Source organism: Cydia strobilella, chromosome 10, assembly GCF_947568885.1.
Source record: "Cydia strobilella chromosome 10, ilCydStro3.1, whole genome shotgun sequence".
NCBI lineage: Eukaryota > Metazoa > Arthropoda > Insecta > Lepidoptera > Tortricidae > Cydia > Cydia strobilella.
The window spans coordinates 6220916-6240006 of NC_086050.1; the positions used below are offsets into that span (position 1 = coordinate 6220916).

The 19091-nt window shown below is 37.6% G+C and overlaps 1 protein-coding gene across 1 annotated transcript in view; it reads right to left on the reverse strand.

Annotated features, from left to right (window-relative positions):
- The window catches only part of LOC134744621 (potassium channel subfamily K member 6-like), an 83892-nt gene that overhangs the window by 27524 nt on the left and 37277 nt on the right, over positions 1 to 19091 (reverse strand). The window contains exon 2 of the mRNA XM_063678500.1: positions 2393 to 2501. Coding sequence (XP_063534570.1) covers positions 2393 to 2492 — 100 coding nt within the window. The 5' untranslated portion in view covers positions 2493 to 2501. The remainder of the gene's footprint in view (positions 1 to 2392; positions 2502 to 19091) is intronic.

A 19091-nucleotide genomic window follows, 5' to 3' on the forward strand; every position in this document is an offset into this window, starting at 1 on the left:
GCCACTACGTACCCTAAATTTTTTTTTCTATTGTACCAACGATAACGGAGCAAAGGCGCGGACGGACAGACGAACAGACAGACGGGCATGGTGAAACTGTAAGGGTTCTTAGTTGACTATGGACTCCTAAAAACATTAGTGATTTACTCCTGATTGAGAATTTATCAAGTTGACTAAGAAAAAAACTTGGCTGACTATTAAGTGCTAGATGTGGTTTATCTTAAACCTACTAAGCGCCACTTACACGATCCCACTAACCCTGGGTTAACCGGTTAGAACATTAACCCAGTGTCGAATTGTACGGGTAAGCATGGTAACTCCAGGTTTAACCGGTTAACCCCGGGTTTGTGAATGGTGCAAGTGGCCCTTAAAATGGTTTGATTTTTACTACAACTTATCCCACTGTAGAAACGTTTCTTCAACAACGCTCAACAAATTAAATTCATTACATCTGCCTATTACCAGTCAGGCGACAAGAACTTTTCCAGAATAAAATCCCTAATATTTAAGTGAAGGAAAACCTCTAGATTGGACGGAAAATCTGCCTAATTTTACCAGGAATTTGTGTTCAACAAGGACCAACTTGAAATGTTTTTAGTTCTTTAAACTAAATTACTTTTTTTAGGGTTCCGTATCCAAAGGGTAAAAACGGGACCCTATTACTAAGACTCCTCTGTCTGTCTGTCTGTCATGAACCAGGCTGTATCTCATGAACCGTGAGACCGCTAGACAAATACTAAACGTTCACCGCTACAGAGCTGGAAGAAGAGCGACGGCAGAGTTCCCAGATGGAGAAGAAGTCCGAAATATCCGGGCATCAGCGCAAGTGGAAACACTTCGCCGATGGAGGGCAGAGCTCGACGATGCAAAATATGGGCTGATAACGGTAGACGCAGTACTGCCACATCTGGAACGTTGGGTGGAAAGGTGCAGATACTTACTGACCATGGATGCTTTGGTAAGTACCTGCGCCGCATAGAGAGGGAGGAATCCCCCATGTGCCATGAGTGTGGCGCACCGGTAGACACGGCGCGTCATACTCTCGAAGAATGCCCAGCATGGGAGCCCCAGCGGGCCATCCTTCAAACTAAAGTAGGAGCAGACCTTTCGTTGGCGAGCATTGTTAAGGCCATGCTCGACAGCGAGGAGGCATGGAAGGCGATGGCCTCCTTCACTGACGAAATTATGTCGCAGAAGGAGACAGCGGAGCGTGCGCGTGAGAACGACCCTAACGCGCATCCACTCCGCCGACGACGGGCTGGGGGCAGAGCCAGGCGCTATGCGCGCCTGCTGCCTCCACCGTAGCGGGCTGCGCAGGGCTCCGGGGGAGTCCCTGCGGTTTTTCTAGCTCACAGGACTGGTCACGCACCAAGTGGCACCCAAAAATGCTCACGGCCTGCGGGCCGCCCGCCGGGGCGCATGCGGTCGAATGCTGATAGCGACCCTGCGGCACCCCATCTAAGGCGGATTCGGCACTCGTTGGTGGTTTTAGACGGTAGTCCTCTGGTTAGTCCGTCATCCCTCCTGGTTCCCCCGGACCAGGTGGCATGCGTAAACGCATTTCCCCAACGTTAAAAAAAAAAGACAAATACTAAAAACAGAATAAAATAAATATTTCCCATACGACAAACGTGGTTGTTTTGCCGTTTTTGCGTAATGATAAGGAACCCTTCGTGCGCGAGTCCGACTCGCACTTGGCCGGTTTTTTAAATAAATATAGGTACAAAATTCCTCAATTTTCCATTACGTAGGTACCATTAGGTAGGTAGGTTACGTAGGTAAAATATGCCTAATTTTTGTAAAAGAAACTGAAAATTGTATTCCCTACCAGATAATGTTGCACTTACCACTCGTGAGGCACAAGGGCCTTAAGGAGCGAGCGTTAGAGTAAAGCCTGAGTGGACGCTCTAAGCGGAGCGTTCGGCGGGGCGTGCAGCGTGGCGTCGGGCTCACAAGTGATTTGAGCATTTTGAGCAGCGTGCACTAAGGCCGCTCCTATACGTTTGCATTTGTTTAACATGCACGCCGCACGTCCCGCCCCGCTGCACGCCCAACTCGTGTGTCCACTTAGGCCTGTAAGTGTGAGTTGTGTAAGGCCTGAGTGGACGCTCGAGTTCAGCGTGCAGCGGGGCGGGGCGTGTAGCGTGCATGTTAAACAAATGCAAACGTATAGGAGCGGCCTTAATGCACGCTGCTCAAATCACTTGTGAGCCCGACGCCACGCTGCACGCCCCGCCGAACGCTCCGCTTCGAGCGTCCACTCAGGCCTTACACTTAGGGTCAACATGCGCAGCCATGGCTTCACGCGTATGTCCGTTATACACCCCGGCATCACTAGACGCATCGTTTACACCAGGTCTCTTCCTTCTACGGAATGTCACACGCTACTTACCACTCGTGAGGTACATGGCCATAAGGAGCGTTAGGCTCATTACGCGCAGCCATGGCCTCACGCGTATGTCCGTTATGCACCCCGGCATCACTAGACGCATCGTTTACACCTGAAACAATTAAATGTATATTTTTATGATCATATTATTTGTCAACTTATAAAAAACTTTTATCAATCAAACAAATTCTCAGTTGACGATCTCATAGATTAGTATATGTTATTACGACGATCTGTCACAAAATTGAATAATATGCCCAGTCCATCACCACCCTTATAATTTGAAGTACCTAAGCGTGTAGATATATAAAACTGTTCGATTTTTAACGATTTACCTATACGTACACCGATATTTATAATATAATTTTGTTTTTTATTTATTAAGTAATTTAAAGCCTCTAAAATTGCTTGGAAATAAATTGCATTTTGGGCAGTCAAAGCTGTCAAGGGGAATATGTACACCTATACAGTCTACTACGTAAAAGATGGTGGATTAACAAAAAGTAATAGAATAAGAAAACTTTATTTTGTAAATATTAGGATTATAATTTGGTAAAACTAGAACCTGACAAGTCATTGTAGTTTTCTAACTTTAAAAATCTACACAACATGCGATTCGGAAATATCCCGCCATGACGTAAATATATAGATGGCAAAAAGCAGAAACGTAGTAACCGCCAATTGACAAATTTTTTTTTATTGCATATTCGGAATCAGCGTAAATTGGGCTGGGTCCCATACATATATATATTATACTACTCTTTGGGTAAATATTTACGCTAGTTGAAAGCAGTGATATATCCTCTTAATGATTCCTAGTGTTGCCATTTTACCCCTTTAAATTATTTACCCTTCCGCCGGCATTAAATTATGACGGTAACAAAGTGCTGTTAGAAAGTCGACTGTACTTTGCAAATCGGCTTACGGTCATTAACGGCTGACATATTGGACGTACAGTTGGCTTGGGAAATGGGAGCATTTTATTTAGCTTTTAACGTGGAATTTCTATTTTGTTCCGTGTTCCGTGCTGTTTTAAGTTGCGAGGCGACTGTCACTTTGAAATAAAACTCTTAGGGATAAGTTCGCCTTTGTACATCTTATTATTTGTACCATGTAATTTTTAATGTGTATATTTGTACAATAAAGAGTTTACTACTACTACTACTACTACTCTTTAAATTGTTCCAGTCGATTTTAAACCTGGTATAATTTAAAATTGCGATTTCAATTCGTTTTATTTTATTCATATCATTAGTAGATTTACATAAATAACAATTGTCTTATAATTTATGAACCTATTATAATTATCTTATAATTGAAATATAAATTATTTACATATATAAATACTTACATTTGCTATCTTAAATGCACCTTACGGTTGCTGATGATATTATTTTAATAATTACAAAGTTTTCAGGATTATTTAAATGATGTTCGCACGTCGATACTAGGAACATATCTAAAATAGATGGTTTATACAAATATACATTTTAATATGGTTGCCATCAACCATATTAAAATTTACTGAGAACTCAAAATAATTGGCGACACGCAAGTTAGAATTATGTTACCTCCATTTAAAATAGAGTTCCTCATTATTATAGTAAATATCGCTACTCGAAAATATTTATAAACCTGAAAAATCTTTCATACGTACATAATGTATTGCCTCTTGTACAACACTGAAGTATTTAAAATATTTAAATTTAAATTGTAAAAGTAGGCATGTAGCGTGAGCCGTTGTCCCCTCTTTAACCTACATTTAACCTTCCATTTGCATAATTTTTCAGAAACCTACCTGAGCGTTGGCGTGGGATTAGCCAGAATTAGATCAAGTTATCCCTTAATTGATTTAATGGCTGCTGATAAAAAAAATAACATAAGTAATTAATTAGGTTATTATAAGGATTTGTCTCTATTTTAATGGAATCTTAATTAATAGTATTAAAAGAACGGCAAAAGTTATGAAACATATCTACATATCAGTTAACCTCGTTAACCCAATTCATGCAAGAGATAGTAAGTATGTAATGTAAATAATCTTTTTACAACCAGTGTTAAAGAAATTCTGAAACAGATTCACAATATACCGATATACCGTAAAACTCTTAATTTTGTCTCTAAAGAGATCATTATCCCAAATATTGGCTACGCACGCCACAAGTAGAATAACTTTCAAATTGTTCATATTTAAATGTAATGAAATTACTCAATGAACCCATCATGTCGGTTTGTTTAACCCAGTTACAGACTAACGAACTAGCGGGGTTCCTGACAACAATGCCTGTACTATTAATCAGCCATTGTGCAGGTTGTTCGAGTATTAGACGTTGTAGCCAAGCTGCAGGCGTATATGATGGATAGCGTTATTCACGTGATAAAATAAGCGTAAATTTTGAATGACTTGTCATTATCACACTGTCATTAATACATCATTATTGTTGGTAGGAACTCGTCTTTTTAAGGCTTGAGCATGGTATAATAAAACAAGGTACTCTCTTCCGAGACTCGCGAACCACGTGACTGACACAAGCCTACGTCATCGTGCTGTTAAAAGGTTCACGATGACGTAGGCTTCTGTCAGTCACGTGGTTCGCGAGTCTCGGAAGAGAGTACCAGGCGGAGAATATTAATAATATCATGGGCTTGAGGCAAACATGAGTTTTAGACAGAAGTCGTGTCGTATAAGTTTTGAAAGTTATAGAGGAGTCTTAGGATACCTATTTATACGTACGTAAGGGTAAAACACATTTCAGTAAAAAGGCTCTTCTGTAGACAATTTAACTAAGTGTGAGTGTTGCGTGTCGGACTATTGACAATAATTAACATTTATGTATAGTGGGTGGTTTGAAAATGTGAGGTCTACCCCAAGTTTTAAATCTCTGTTTTGACATTTTGCTGGAAGGTTAGTTAGCCGCGACCACGACCAGTGAAACCTGTGTCGGAACGTCGGTAAATAAAGGTAACAAAATAAATTCGCGATAGACCCGATTTTAACTGTGATTTAATATGAATTTAACTAAGGACCCGGGTACATATATAAATATCCCGTTTTTCTTATTTGAGTTTCAATTACTGGAAAATATATAACGCCTGTTAGGGTTTCCTAAACTTTGCGATGTCTACAGGAAAGATGCGAATAAAATGTGTAAGTTCTATACTTACATAATAAAATAAATTCACCATATATACTATAAACTAAGCATGGGTAAAATTAAGAATATCGCTAAAGCCATTTTTTGCATTTAATCCAAGATTGTAATTGTAAAGCTAAAAATTCATGATTGTTTTTTTTTTAATCTGGAATGTTAACTCGGTTAGTTATACTAATTAAAAGAAACTAGTTTTTGCCTTTGTAGCTTACCTATACTTAGTATGCTTTGTAGCTTGGAACCTTTTAGAAAATGTATGATGAAATATTGCACTGTTACAGGTCTATCTCTGATGTAACATCGATTTTGTGAAACTCAAGACTCGCAATGTTCTTCTACTTTCCAATGTGCTGCCCCTGGCTACGCTTCAGGCCTCGGGCATTAGTGCAATGTTGCGTCGCTTCGATTCGAGTTTTGTTCGAAGTTCTGAACACCTGTGTACAGCAGACTTACGTACATATATGTATGTAATAAATTGTAATATTATACCTTTAGAATTTAGATTGTGCGTCACATGTAAATGTTACACAATTTATACTTCAATCAAACATAAACTATTAAGTTGCTACGAGGATGACTTGCAAGTGTTTTACATGAAGAGTGATATAGGCAAATAAATATACCGAAAAGGTTACCGTATATGTGTTGAAACTTTGCCCGTGTTGTTGTGTAAAACAGAAAGCGAAATCTAACTATTTAGTTAGAATAAATTCAGCTTATTTATTAACATTTATGAATCGTCATAAATTGTTAACCCATAATTATCTTGAATATATGTCGGGCACAGCCGGCACAGTGTAGCGTGAGTAATCCCTTAACTACGAGTATATCAGTGTAAATCCGACTTAATGGTACTGCCCTTATTCATAAATAAATACAACGCTCGTACTCTAATGGAATCAAAGGGCCTTTGCTCTCGAATTTGCAACTCAATTGTCGCTTATATAACAAGGTTATCTGCCATCGAGATGGATTTATACCCCATTTTGGAGTCGGCGCGAGTTCGATACGACTTTTTAAATAAATCGTTTTAGTCCTGCGTTTGTGAGCGGGCCTATGTAGAAATGTATGTAAAGTGTACTTGAAATACATTTCATTACACGCATAAAAATCTATTGTATTGAACTTTAGGTATATGCCCAGGTACACGTTAAAAAGGGTTGAACTTTTTTTTATACTACGTTGGTGGCAAACAAGCATACTGCATACAGCATACTGCACTATGAGTAGGGTCAAGTGTTATTTGGCTGCAGTTTATCTAACACAAGCGGATAGAGATTACATAGAGATTTGGCTCCTTTATATAGTCTCCATGCTGAGAAGGTTTGATAAGGGGCCATTCCGAGAACGCGAGTGACGTAGCCCGTGACAATCCAATGAGTTTTGATTGCAAAAAGGTGTAAGAATAAGTTTTTTGGAAGAAAAAAAAAATTTTTAGTTACTAGCTTTTATCGCTGACTGTACTTTTCGTTCCACAGGCAACTAATACTTATCGAGACAATTCTAACAACCCCAAACACAATAGTACATTTCGATGCTAGTGCGGAAAGTATGTCATTACCGACAAGTGGCAAGACTCGGGACGAGTGAAGAATGACATTTCCGCACGTGTATCGAACGACGTTTTTTTAATACAGTTGCGAAAAAATAAGAAAAACAACAAGTAAGGAATTCGAAACTTATATTATTAATTCTGTAATATCACTGTAATACAGTCGAAAAATAATGAAGTTGTTCAAAAATCAATTCCTGGGCCAAAAGGGACGTGGCCAAGAAGGGGGTGGCTTGGGGGCAAAAGGGGCGTGGCTAGGGGGCAAAAGGGCGTGGCTTGGGGCAAACCGAGGCGTGGCAAAAGGGGGCGTGGCTTGGGGCAAACGGGGGCGTTGCAAAAAGGGGCGTGGTTTGGGCAGTGTGTCACTCGAAGCACGAATTTGTTTTACACATCGTATACTACACTTTACACGTGAAATATCTATGATAGCAAGCCAAACTGCTCACTTAAGGCAGTATTTTTAGATTTTTAAAAGTAATTATACATGTTTCTTTTCTAGTAGATTTATGTAGTGAATTAGAATGAAAAACTTCAATATAAAGTAAAAAGAGTAACACATCTCATCTCATCACAACAAAGACAAAAAAATGTTTGCGCTGCGGAATTCTAAAAACACCTAATTTATTTTATCTAATAAAAGAGTCCCTAAGGCCTTAACACACGTGCCAGACCCTTGCTTCTAATATCTGACTATTACTCTATTCATCACCTATCGGAGGAAACTCGATTTCGCAATACGACTTCTATATTAAAAGGCTCAAAGGGGCCGTGAGCCCGATACTGATTTAACAACTTATTATGGATTAATACAAAAATATTACTTTGCTTATTCGAGAAAAGATTACGTGTTAGTCGGTCAGTGCTAAGCTAACCCGTTATACTTGCTTGCGTATTTTTAACATGCAATTAATGTTCCCACCCAATGTATTGCTTGTCCGCATTTTCGTTAGTCATAATTTGGTTTTTCTCAGAAACGCGTGACTTCTCAGGATTGCCATAAAACAAACCTAACCTAACCTAACATAGGTATGCATCCTATAACCTTACGAAAATCATGAAAGTTAACGGTTTCATAATTATGACTAATGATAATCTGACAATTATTAGGTACATTATGACTTTCATTAATTACGTCAAACAAAGGGACCCCGGTCGGGGTAGGATCCATGACGTCTTGAAAACCTAAAATGACTGTGCAGTTTCCTTTGGGTACATCTGAAGACCTAACATTAAAATATCATAAGATGAGGTAAGTACTCGTATATCAATTTAAGGAAAGAAAACATCGTCAAAAAATTCGCATATTTCGCATAGGTAGGTAAATCGAAAGATACTTGTATATTTATCATGTCGAATCGAAAAGTAAAAGTACATATACTCGTAAGTACTTACAAAAAGGCTATAATATGCTATATTAATACATTGGTAAATCTTTCGGGTAAAGAGTCTAATTGACACATAATTAAAAAGAAGATGCAAGCAGTAGTTAACATTAAATCTACAGAATGTTTTTTCACTGTCATACCATACTGAGTAATTTTTACTATAGAACCAACCCCACAACTTTCACTTCCCAAAATATCTCTTGAAAAACCAAGCTAGGTGAATGAGGTATCAGAAGGTAATTTCTCACAGGGAAAACATCGGATTTGGATTGCTAATTTAAAATTTGCGTCTTGAATGTAATAAATGGATATTCCAGTCATATCAAATTGCGATTCCATTTATTTTACAAGCTTATCTTACTTTCACTTTCTTTTCTTTCTTTCTTGTGGAATATTTCGAGGCTTGCCGAAACTTTCCTTGTTTACTGAAACACACAGGTATAAGAAAGTTAATTGCAAATTCTGTATTTATTTGAAAGGAATATGTTATATATAATATAGGTATCGTCTCGACAGTAATAAAGAGGTAAACTTTACGAAATTTCTTCGAGTGATTTAAGGAAACTTTTGCTAAATAGCTAAATAGGTTAAAAATGGTGGTACTCATGTCAAAGCATTGACGCGGCAATTGCATAGGATTATTTAGAACCAGATTTATTGTATAAAACGTATAAAGTCTAAGGGAAAGTCCTTTGACATTCACAGCTAATGAACGGCATATCAATACCAAAGATATATGCAACTCCGTAACAGATAAATAAAATCTAAGAAAAAAACGTGACTCGGAATATCAAGAAAAAGTTTTATACTCGAATAGATGGCGCCACAACACCTTTGGCCTATACTCGGGCAGATGGCGTTGGCGACACCGTTTGATGTTTAAGAATTTTAACACATATCAGTGAAAGAACATGGGTCAAATTCATATTGGCGTTTTAAAAATAATAATAATAAAAAAACAAATAGGTATCCATATATATTTTTTATATTTTTATCAATTTTAATAACAAATCTTCCGTGAGGCACTGACATGTTAAATATATTAAACCGGGTCACTCACGTTTATAAAGTCGATGATTGCTCGACATGTTTCGCTCCATAACTTACGGTGACTAGTACATAATGTACTATGACAATAACCCTATAGTATTTATTCTCTACGTCAATATACGTTATGCGGCAACCCTGATTGCCAAAAGTTGACTTTTAACAATTGAATTAGGTTATATTATTAGGTATGTGGCATAACATATGGCGCCATAATGTAGCGCCATCTAGATCTCTGTCAAACTTGGGAGCAGGATTTATTCTTCTACAACGAGGGCTATCGCGCTCAATTTCGCCGCTAGCGGCGCTAGTGTAGATGGAGGTCTAAAAGTACCAACTAAACTATATGCAAAATTAAACAGGTTGAAAAAACGGCAAATTTAGACGTTAAAATACCTTCGTGTATATTACAACGTAGATTTTATAAAAATAAGCATAGAAGAATTTTGACATCTGTTTTTCTGGCCCACAATCAACAGTGGCGCCAACTGGTGAGCAGAAAAACGCTAGCCCGCTAGCCCTCATTACTAACTTGTTGTCTAGAAACCCAATTTACGTTCCTGCAACTGTTTGAAGCTCGTACATTTTGTTTGCTCAAAATACTAATAGGTGTAAGTATACTTTAATATAAACAGTTCGTCTATTAAATAATCGACTGTTAAGCCGACAGTCGGCTCGATTAGCTCGCTAATTTAGTTTATTGACAAATGGTAGGCTAATAACCCAAGGGTAATTGAGCGATCGGCGCCGGGCGCCGATCCGTCATGATTATGCAAAATGTGCGTGTGAAATGGTCGGGGAGTTAAAAATCGAATAGTAATTTTATGTAATGTAAAAAAACGTTTCTTCAGAAATCTTCAAACTGTGAAATCTCTTGAACCTGTTGGTCGATGTTGGTCTACTTGACGGCATTATACGCAGTTTTTTAAGGAAAAAAAAGTTAATAAAAAAATATATACGACGTTTGACGACCGGTTTGGCCTAGTGGGTAGTGACCCTGCCTGTGAAGCCGATGGTCCTGGGTTCGAATCCCGGTAAGGGCATTTATTTGTGTGATGAGCACAGATATTTGTTCCTGAGTCATGGATGTTTTCTATATATTTAAGTATTTATATATTATATATATCGTTGTTTGAGTACCCATAACACAAGCCTCCTTGGGCTTACCGTGGGTCTTAGTCAATCTGTGTAAGAATGTCCTATAATATTTATTATTATTATTTATTATATACGACAGGATTTTTTAAAATTATCTTGACAAATGTTTTATCCTCCAGATGATCTAGGTATCACAGTTAATTTGAAAACTTCACTTACTACTTTGTGGAAAAGGTCAACAAAAATGTATTCATAGACTAGGCTCGTCTGGTTATTTCGGGGTGGTCAGTCTGAAGTGGCCTAATGACTCTTCCCCGACATAATATTTCAACTTGATTGGTGAATAAATTTGCAGGGTAGTTGGGCTGTTTACGGCCCGTATTTTACATTGTATGTAATTTATTTTAGCACGGGACCAACAAATGTATTTGTTTAAACAAGGTTAAAATCCTTTTCGAAAATACTTGTTCTAACTTAGAACTTCTAAGCAGATCTACAGGATTAAGGATTAAATTCATGACTCTTGTCACTGAACCCCGTGCTGTTCTAAAAAGAATGAAATGGAAACTATTTTGGAAATTTTGTAGTTAAAGAGATTAAGAGACGCGTATTACCAACAATTAAGTAAGTATGAAATATGGACGTTGAGACATCATATTAACCTGGGTACCAATGTCAGGGAGACTAAAAGGTTGTCGTTATAATATTAAAAATAAAGCCATTATTGAGTAATCCATTACGGGGGTTTTAGTTGATTAATGGGGTGACAATCAAATTTAGTACGCGAACGACTGGGAAAACTGGAATATTTGGGAAAATAAGACAGAAAAAAATGTTAGCAATAAAGACAGGATAAACTTGCATGTATACTGAAATAAAGAGATGGGTTTTTCTTATAATTTCAGTGGCCCGCTTCTAATAGAATTCAGGAGATAAGTTATAAGTTCAACTTAACAGTTTTTCTAATCACATTTTCTTATCATTTGTCTATTTCCGTAGCCCAGTCCGATCCGATACGCTCATCCCAGATATCCGGTGGGGTCGCATCCGCCACGCCACGGTTAACTGCGTATATAAAACAACTTAATTACGTTATCAGGGTAAATATTCGATAACTTTCTTCACACGTTGTAAGGAACATAAAAACTCATCAGTGTCTCTTATATGTAATACACTTGATGCCAATATTTATCTGATGATATTTCATGGGTTGGCTTAAAATAAATAATGATGAAGATTAGATTAATAATGTTAGTAGGTAGGTAATTCGACTGTAATGAAATCTCCTGAAATCGATTATTTTCATGAAAGATAATACTACAGATAGAGTGGTACTGTCATTGTAAATCTTGTAGTCACAGTAAATTTACTGCCATTTATCGGCACACGATTAAAACTAAAGATAAAAATATCTATATAATATGGATAAATAATATTTTTATATGATTTTGACCCATGTTCTTTCACTGATAAGTATGTGATAAAACTGTTAAATAACAAACGAAACCGTCAACGCCATCTAGCTGAGGATATGACAAAGGTTGGTATTATTAGTAGCGCCATCTGTGCGAGAATCAAATGTTCTGGATTTCCGAGGCACGTCTTTTTACTTAGACATCTTATACGGAGTTACATAGATAGATAGAAGTCTTTGATTTTCATTAATTTATTGGAATAGAAGAAAACCTCAGTTATAATTAATAAAGGTCGTATTTCCAACAAGGTCAACAAAATTGACAAAGAATAAGTTTATTGGATAAGAGTTCCATCATCTCAGATTTCAATTCTAATAAAGATTCCATTAAGAATTTTTGCCAACAGATAAAGAAAGCTTAAAATCAGTTCATAAAATATTAAATTTCAGCGGTAAGCAATAAAAATTGTTGTGAAATATGGACTTTATTATTTTTAGAAATTTCCTAAAATTTTTAGATCCGGAGCGATATCCTGATTTTACATTAGGGGATATTACTGCAATGTTCTGCCACCAGAGTGCAGCACTAGCCCTTTTAGTAAACCATAGAGTAACTTATACATATTGTACCTTAACAAGTTTTTGACAAGTTTTCAGAGATAATAAAATATGACATTGATCCATCAAGGCGGTTTGTTTACAGATGACCTACCGGGAAACGCGAATCCAAAATTTCGCTATCTGCCTCTTTATCGCTCGAATATGCAAGAGTGACAGAGATGTTAGATAACGAAATTTCGATATTCTTCTTTCGCGATAGACCCTCAGATTGTGGTAGTGGCGCCCCCTTCGCAGAGTTTCGCGTAATATTTCCTATTAATTAGTTTTCATATTAAGATACAATCTAGACACACGTCGCAGCGCATTTCGAACACACCAATCAGCCCGAGTAATTATATCATATCAATAACAAAACCTTAAGAGGGGCCTAACACAAAATTGAAGTTTTCACCTATATTTAATTGTTACACGTTTTCCCAGGGACAAATGCTATGAAAAAAAAACTCGGAAACTAGATTTTATTTATATTTTGCTCCAACCAAAACCTTACTAGGTTAAACTTGTCTAGTTTTCATTTAATTTCAGTCGTACATCGTTATTGATTAAATTACACACACACACACACACACACACACACACACACACACACACACACACACACACACACACACACACACACACACACACACACACACACACACACACACCAGTATAATTTTAGTATAAAATAGCTAGTTATCTATAGCCGAGAGATGTGACGAGCAAAACTTTAAACAGAAGCATATTTTCAGAGTTATTGAGGTAAAAATCCGCGCGATGACCATATCTTCTGTTGCAAGGTTGGCGTGGCGCGCCATATATTTTGCTCCCTTCTTATTTCCCGGCGTTACGCCTCCTCTTAAGATATTTAAAATCAGAACACCGCTTCAGATGAAAAAAAAATATGATCATTTGCCCTTGCGTTGAAATAGTTATTTGTGCAACAAGAGAGGAAAGTTTGTTTTTCTTGCGAGTGTTTATTTTGAGTCCCAAGAAAGTGAAAGATCCTAAGTAAGAATCTTGAGCGTAGCGAGGGACTCGAAAACACGAGATGTAAAATAACTTTGCTCTCGTGTTGCACACATAACTTTTCACCTGAGTAGTGAGAACATATTAAAGGTTAAAATGTATTTCGATTTACACAGAATAATACAGAGAAACACAAAATTTTTTATAAAAGTATGACGTGGCAGTTCATGGCCTTTACTAAATTAAAAAGCTACTTTGTTTCACTCCCTGGAGGAAAGTCGCACTTTCTTCACTCCCTGGAGTGAGGAAAGTCGCACTTTCCTCACTCCAGGGAGTGACGAAAGAAGGCTTGTTCGAGCTGCTGAGATGAAAATACATAACTATATCAGACGTCGTTTCACGTGCAAAAACAAAACTTGGGCTTCTTGTTAGCTTTGCCTCGTTCATTCGACATTCTGACCTTCACCGTTCATGAGACTCAATAGAGCAGATATTTTGAGTTACGAAGGGTCCGCGAAAGGGTTCAAGACAAGCAAAGCAATTAACTGAGAATCTTTAAGAATTTCTGTTTTAAATAAGTCCCTATACCAAAAAGTTGTTTTGTTCATTTAAATGTCAAAGTAAACTATCTTTTTGATTTATGGAACATAGTTGATATAGTTGTTATATGTATTGTATCCAATTAAAGGATAATAATGTGTGGTTCATAAATTCACTTCAATATTCCTTTTAAGTTTAATTATACTCTAATTGCTTAATGTCTTTGTTATTTTAAAACATTTTATACAGATATGAAGTTCAAGGTGGGGTTATTTAATACTACAAATATTTACAATCACTCAAGCTTATGCATGTAAGCGTATGTCATGTATATAAATAAAAACAGAAAAAGTAATTAGATAAAAAATATGAATGTTTCCCTGCACATGTTTGTCTAAAAACTCTAAAACACAATGTAATGTAAAATATTTGAGATGTAGGTAAGTAATATTCTATTTTACTTTTAAAAACATTGTACTACGAATGATGTACCTATACATTCGCACGTTAGTAATGTAGGTACTTCAATTACATGTATTATTTTATCTTAACACTCAATTGTTTTCAAACGTTTATTTAATTCAAACAAGTGAGAGAAATGAGAGTAACGTGTTCAGACTAGGTACATTAAACGTTCTTAATGAGCTGTTGGTGTAGGGTATCCTTAATTGTAGTCATTAAGAACACGCAATTATGGCGTTTGCGAACAAGGAATATGTTAATTATTTAAAGTTTGGTTTTACACGTGACAAATTTAAATTCCATGTTGGAGACCACACGTGACAACAGACAAAATTTTCAAGAAAAAAGTTTTAAAATGTCTACAAAAAAATCTATGGGTTTTACAGATTATTGTTATAAGTTTTTCGCGCCTTGCCATCTCGTTACACTCCCCTACTCCTACCACTAAGCTAAACGAGCAAGTGATGTCAAAATTAGATCGAATCGATGTCGATTTTGTAATGTACGTTCGAATCTGTCTTCTTTTCTAATGCTTTAGTTAGATGCAAGAGTAGATTCATATGCTAAGTGCACTCGTACCTTGCTACGCACGTAATTTGCTAACATTACAACTATGGTAGAACCGGGATGTCCATTCTAATTTAACAAATTGTTAAGGTGTTGAACAGGAGCGGTATTCGACATGCGTTAAGTGACGTTTCGTGTTGAACTTCAGTTGAATGGAAGAAATCGTGTGTTGTCAAATAGGTAAATTTGACATTAGCAATCCACAGTTAGGTGACAACGAAACCAAACCGAACCACGCAGAGTTCAGAGCCATTTTAAACTGTATAGTAGTAAGAAAACAAAGTTGATTTTTGTTGCATAATTTTTTCAATGAATGAGTTTTGGTGTACAACCAAATGATACTTTCCACAGTTGATGAACAAATGATTCATTCCACTGTTGAACTGATGTTGAAGCCGAAACTGACAGTTGTGCATCTCGAATAGGGCCCCTGGTTTTATTATGACCTTAAAGTTCGTCTTGGTGATTGGCGCGCATCTCACACACGACTTCCACTTCATTTCACATGCATTAATCACCTCCAGCGCTCTTCTCATGGTCGAATCAAAACAAGATCAAAGCCGTAACAGTTTTTTAAATCTGATCTCGCTTAATACATTTAATACGTTTCCGGGGTCCCTTTGTTTGACATAATTATTGAAAGTCATAATGTAATGATTGTCATATTATCATTAGTCATAATTCTGAAACCGTTAACTTTTCAGGATTTTCCTCAGGTTATCTTAAAGATAGGTTAGGTTAGGTTTGTTTAATGGCAATCCTGAAAGTTTCTGAGAAAAACCAAATTACGACATACATCCTGATGGCGGTTCGAGTTACTCAAGGAGTCTCTTAACTTGGAAGTTGGAAGTAAGGTAGGTACTTATCATCCAGTCGTGCAAACTTCTGCTGAGAGTAGCTCATTAGGCTGGGACCTTTGTATGATGGTTCTATAAATTAACCGCAACGTTTTGTCGCAACTTGGTAAGTCCAAAAATATATATTCTTTCGATCTGATACGGCGTGTAACGTTTGTGTTTATAGAATTACGATATCTTTAAAACAAAGGTTAGAAATACAATTAAATTCCGCATTATTTTAAAGAAAGAACGAATATATAATATAGGTATTTAAAAAAAGCTATAATTATTTTAAAATAAAGTAAATTATAATATATTTTTTCTCCTCGTCGACTGTAATGGTTGAATTAAGATTTCGTATACCAAACTATAATAAACTATGTAAGGGCTCCCAACTCAACTATAGTATTCATTTCGATACGCTGTAGTCAACTATAAATAAAAAATATGAACAATCACGTGCCGCGCCGCCGCGCTCCCAAAGAAAAGACATAAACGGGCAAAGTTATTTCCACGTTATTTCATATGCTCATGAGTTAGTCGCGCGTTTATGTCTATTGTACTACATTTTGGTCTACTGAGATACCAATTTTCATTAATTATTTAAACTTTATAGTTAAAAAACGGTTTGACGGTTTGACGACTTCCAGCCTCCCGAACAAGCAGGTTTCCGTAAAGGCTATAGTACCGTAGACCACATACATCATACATGCGTTGCGGCAGGTTATACAGAAGACTGAGGAGTATAACCTCCCCCTTTGCCTTGCATTTGTGGACTACGAGAAAGCCTTCGATTCGATCGAGACTTGGGCTGTGCTGCAGTCTCTCCAAGGTGCCAAATTGACTACCGGTATATCGAAGTGCTGAAGTGTTTGTACGAAAACGCCACCATGTCCGTCCGACTACAGGGCCAGGGCTCGAAGCCTATTCCATTACAGCGGGGAAGTCAGACAAGGAGATGTAATCTCCCCAAAGCTGTTCACCGCTGCATTGGAGGATGCCTTCAAGGTTCTGGACTGGAAAGGACGAGGTATCAATGTAAATGGCGAGTACATCACTCACCTTCGGTTTGCCGATGATATCGTAGTCATGGCTGAGACCATGGAGGACCTCAGTGCGATGCTCGCTGATCTCAGCAGAGTATCTGAACGAGTTGGTCTGAAAATGAACATGGACAAGACGAAGATCATGTCTAACGTCCATGTTGTGCCAACTCCCGTATTAATCGGAGGCTCTGCGCTCGAAGTTGTTGACGATTATGTATACCTAGGACAAACAGTCCAGTTAGGTAGGTCCAACTTCGAGAAAGAGGTCACTCGTCGAATCCGACTCGGTTGGGCAGCGTTCGGGAAGCTCCACAGTATCTTTTCGTCCAAATTGCCGCTGTGTCTTAAGTCAAAAGTCTTTGACCAGTGTGTGTTGCCAGTGATGACATACGGATCTGAGACGTGGGCGCTAACAATGGGCCTCATAAGAAGGCTCAAGGTCACGCAAAGGGCAATGGAGAGAGCTATGCTCGGGGTTTCTCTGCGTGATAGAGTCAGAAATGATGATATCCGCAGTAGAACTAGGGTCACCGACATAGCTCGCAGAATTGCAAACCTTAAGTGGCAGTGGGCGGGGCACATTGCTCGCAGAACTGATGGCCGGTGGGGCCGGAAGGTTCTGGAGTGGCGTCCGCGTACCGGAAGACGAACTGCCGGTAGGCCTCCAACAAGATGGAGCGACGACCTGGTGAAGGTCGCGGGAATTCGGTGGTTGCGAGCGGCACAGGATCGGTCGGAGTGGCGAGCCTTGGGGGAGGCCTATGTCCAGCAGTGGACGTCTATCGGCTGACATGATGATGATGATGATGATGAGTTAAAAAAAGTATTATTCTATATCTAAATTATGTATTCGTAGAAAAAGTGTTGTATACAATAGTGATATAAAATAAAACCTTAGTTTATAGTTTATTATGGTTCATTATTTTTGTATGTGGTTATTTTTACACATTGTAGCTTTTCTTCAGTCACCCGTTGACCACGAACGCTGTAAAGGGCAATATAATCCGTTTTCATAGTTTTATTTCATGAGTAACTATCGCGGTAACCGAAGACAATATTAAAAGTCATATAATCAACCTTTTCAATGTCGTACCTTACTTAGGTAACTCAGCAAGCTTCGTTGCCTAAACACGGTACTCGACTAAAATGCTCTCTATTATATCACGATTGTATAAAATACTATTTCTTCATTAAAAATAAAAAGCTTGCATTAATATTTATTCAGTTGTTCTGACGTTTTGAACGTGCCCTTGGTGGTTAAAATACATACATTTTTGTACAGGTAGGGTAGGTATGTACCCTGTGTACTGTGGGCTGTTGATTAACCCCTTCTTTTCTGTATTATTTGTATTGTTTTCTGTAATGAGGTGTGCAATAAAGAGTATTTGTATTTTATGTATTTTATCCGATTTTACCTAGATTTTATGTAATTCAGCGTGAACTCTGCATGCCAAATAGATTTTTTGTTACGACGGAGATATTAATAAATAATAAATTTACGTATTTACGATTTACGGGTTATTTCCCGTCAGAGTATTAGGCCCGTGAAAATATTTAATGGACCGATCGGTGCAAGGTAAATGTTAAACCTATTTATCTCATCAAATAACTTTCTGGTGAAATGCATGTAACTACATTATTTTCAATTTAGATGTTACACAAGTTGCTTTTCCACTAGCAACTACAATGGCCGTTATACAGGGTGGGCCAATGATAAAAGACGTCAATACGAAAAGAGAATTTATCACTGGCCCATCCTGTATATAGCCACCATGATTAATTCCCTCGCGTTCGAAATTTCAAATTAATTCCATGCTTCATTAAATGTCTAAAGAGCACGCTGACGTCTATCGTACCAAAGAGAATTAAGAAGACAGAGTGCTTACTCCATACATCAGTTTTGTTATCAAAACGACTATTATATTCCTAGTCTACATCTAACGTCAAGTAGCGGAACTATCAGTACTGATACTCGACACTAGATGTCACATGTGTCGCGACTGACGAAAAGTGACTAAAAAAAACTAATAT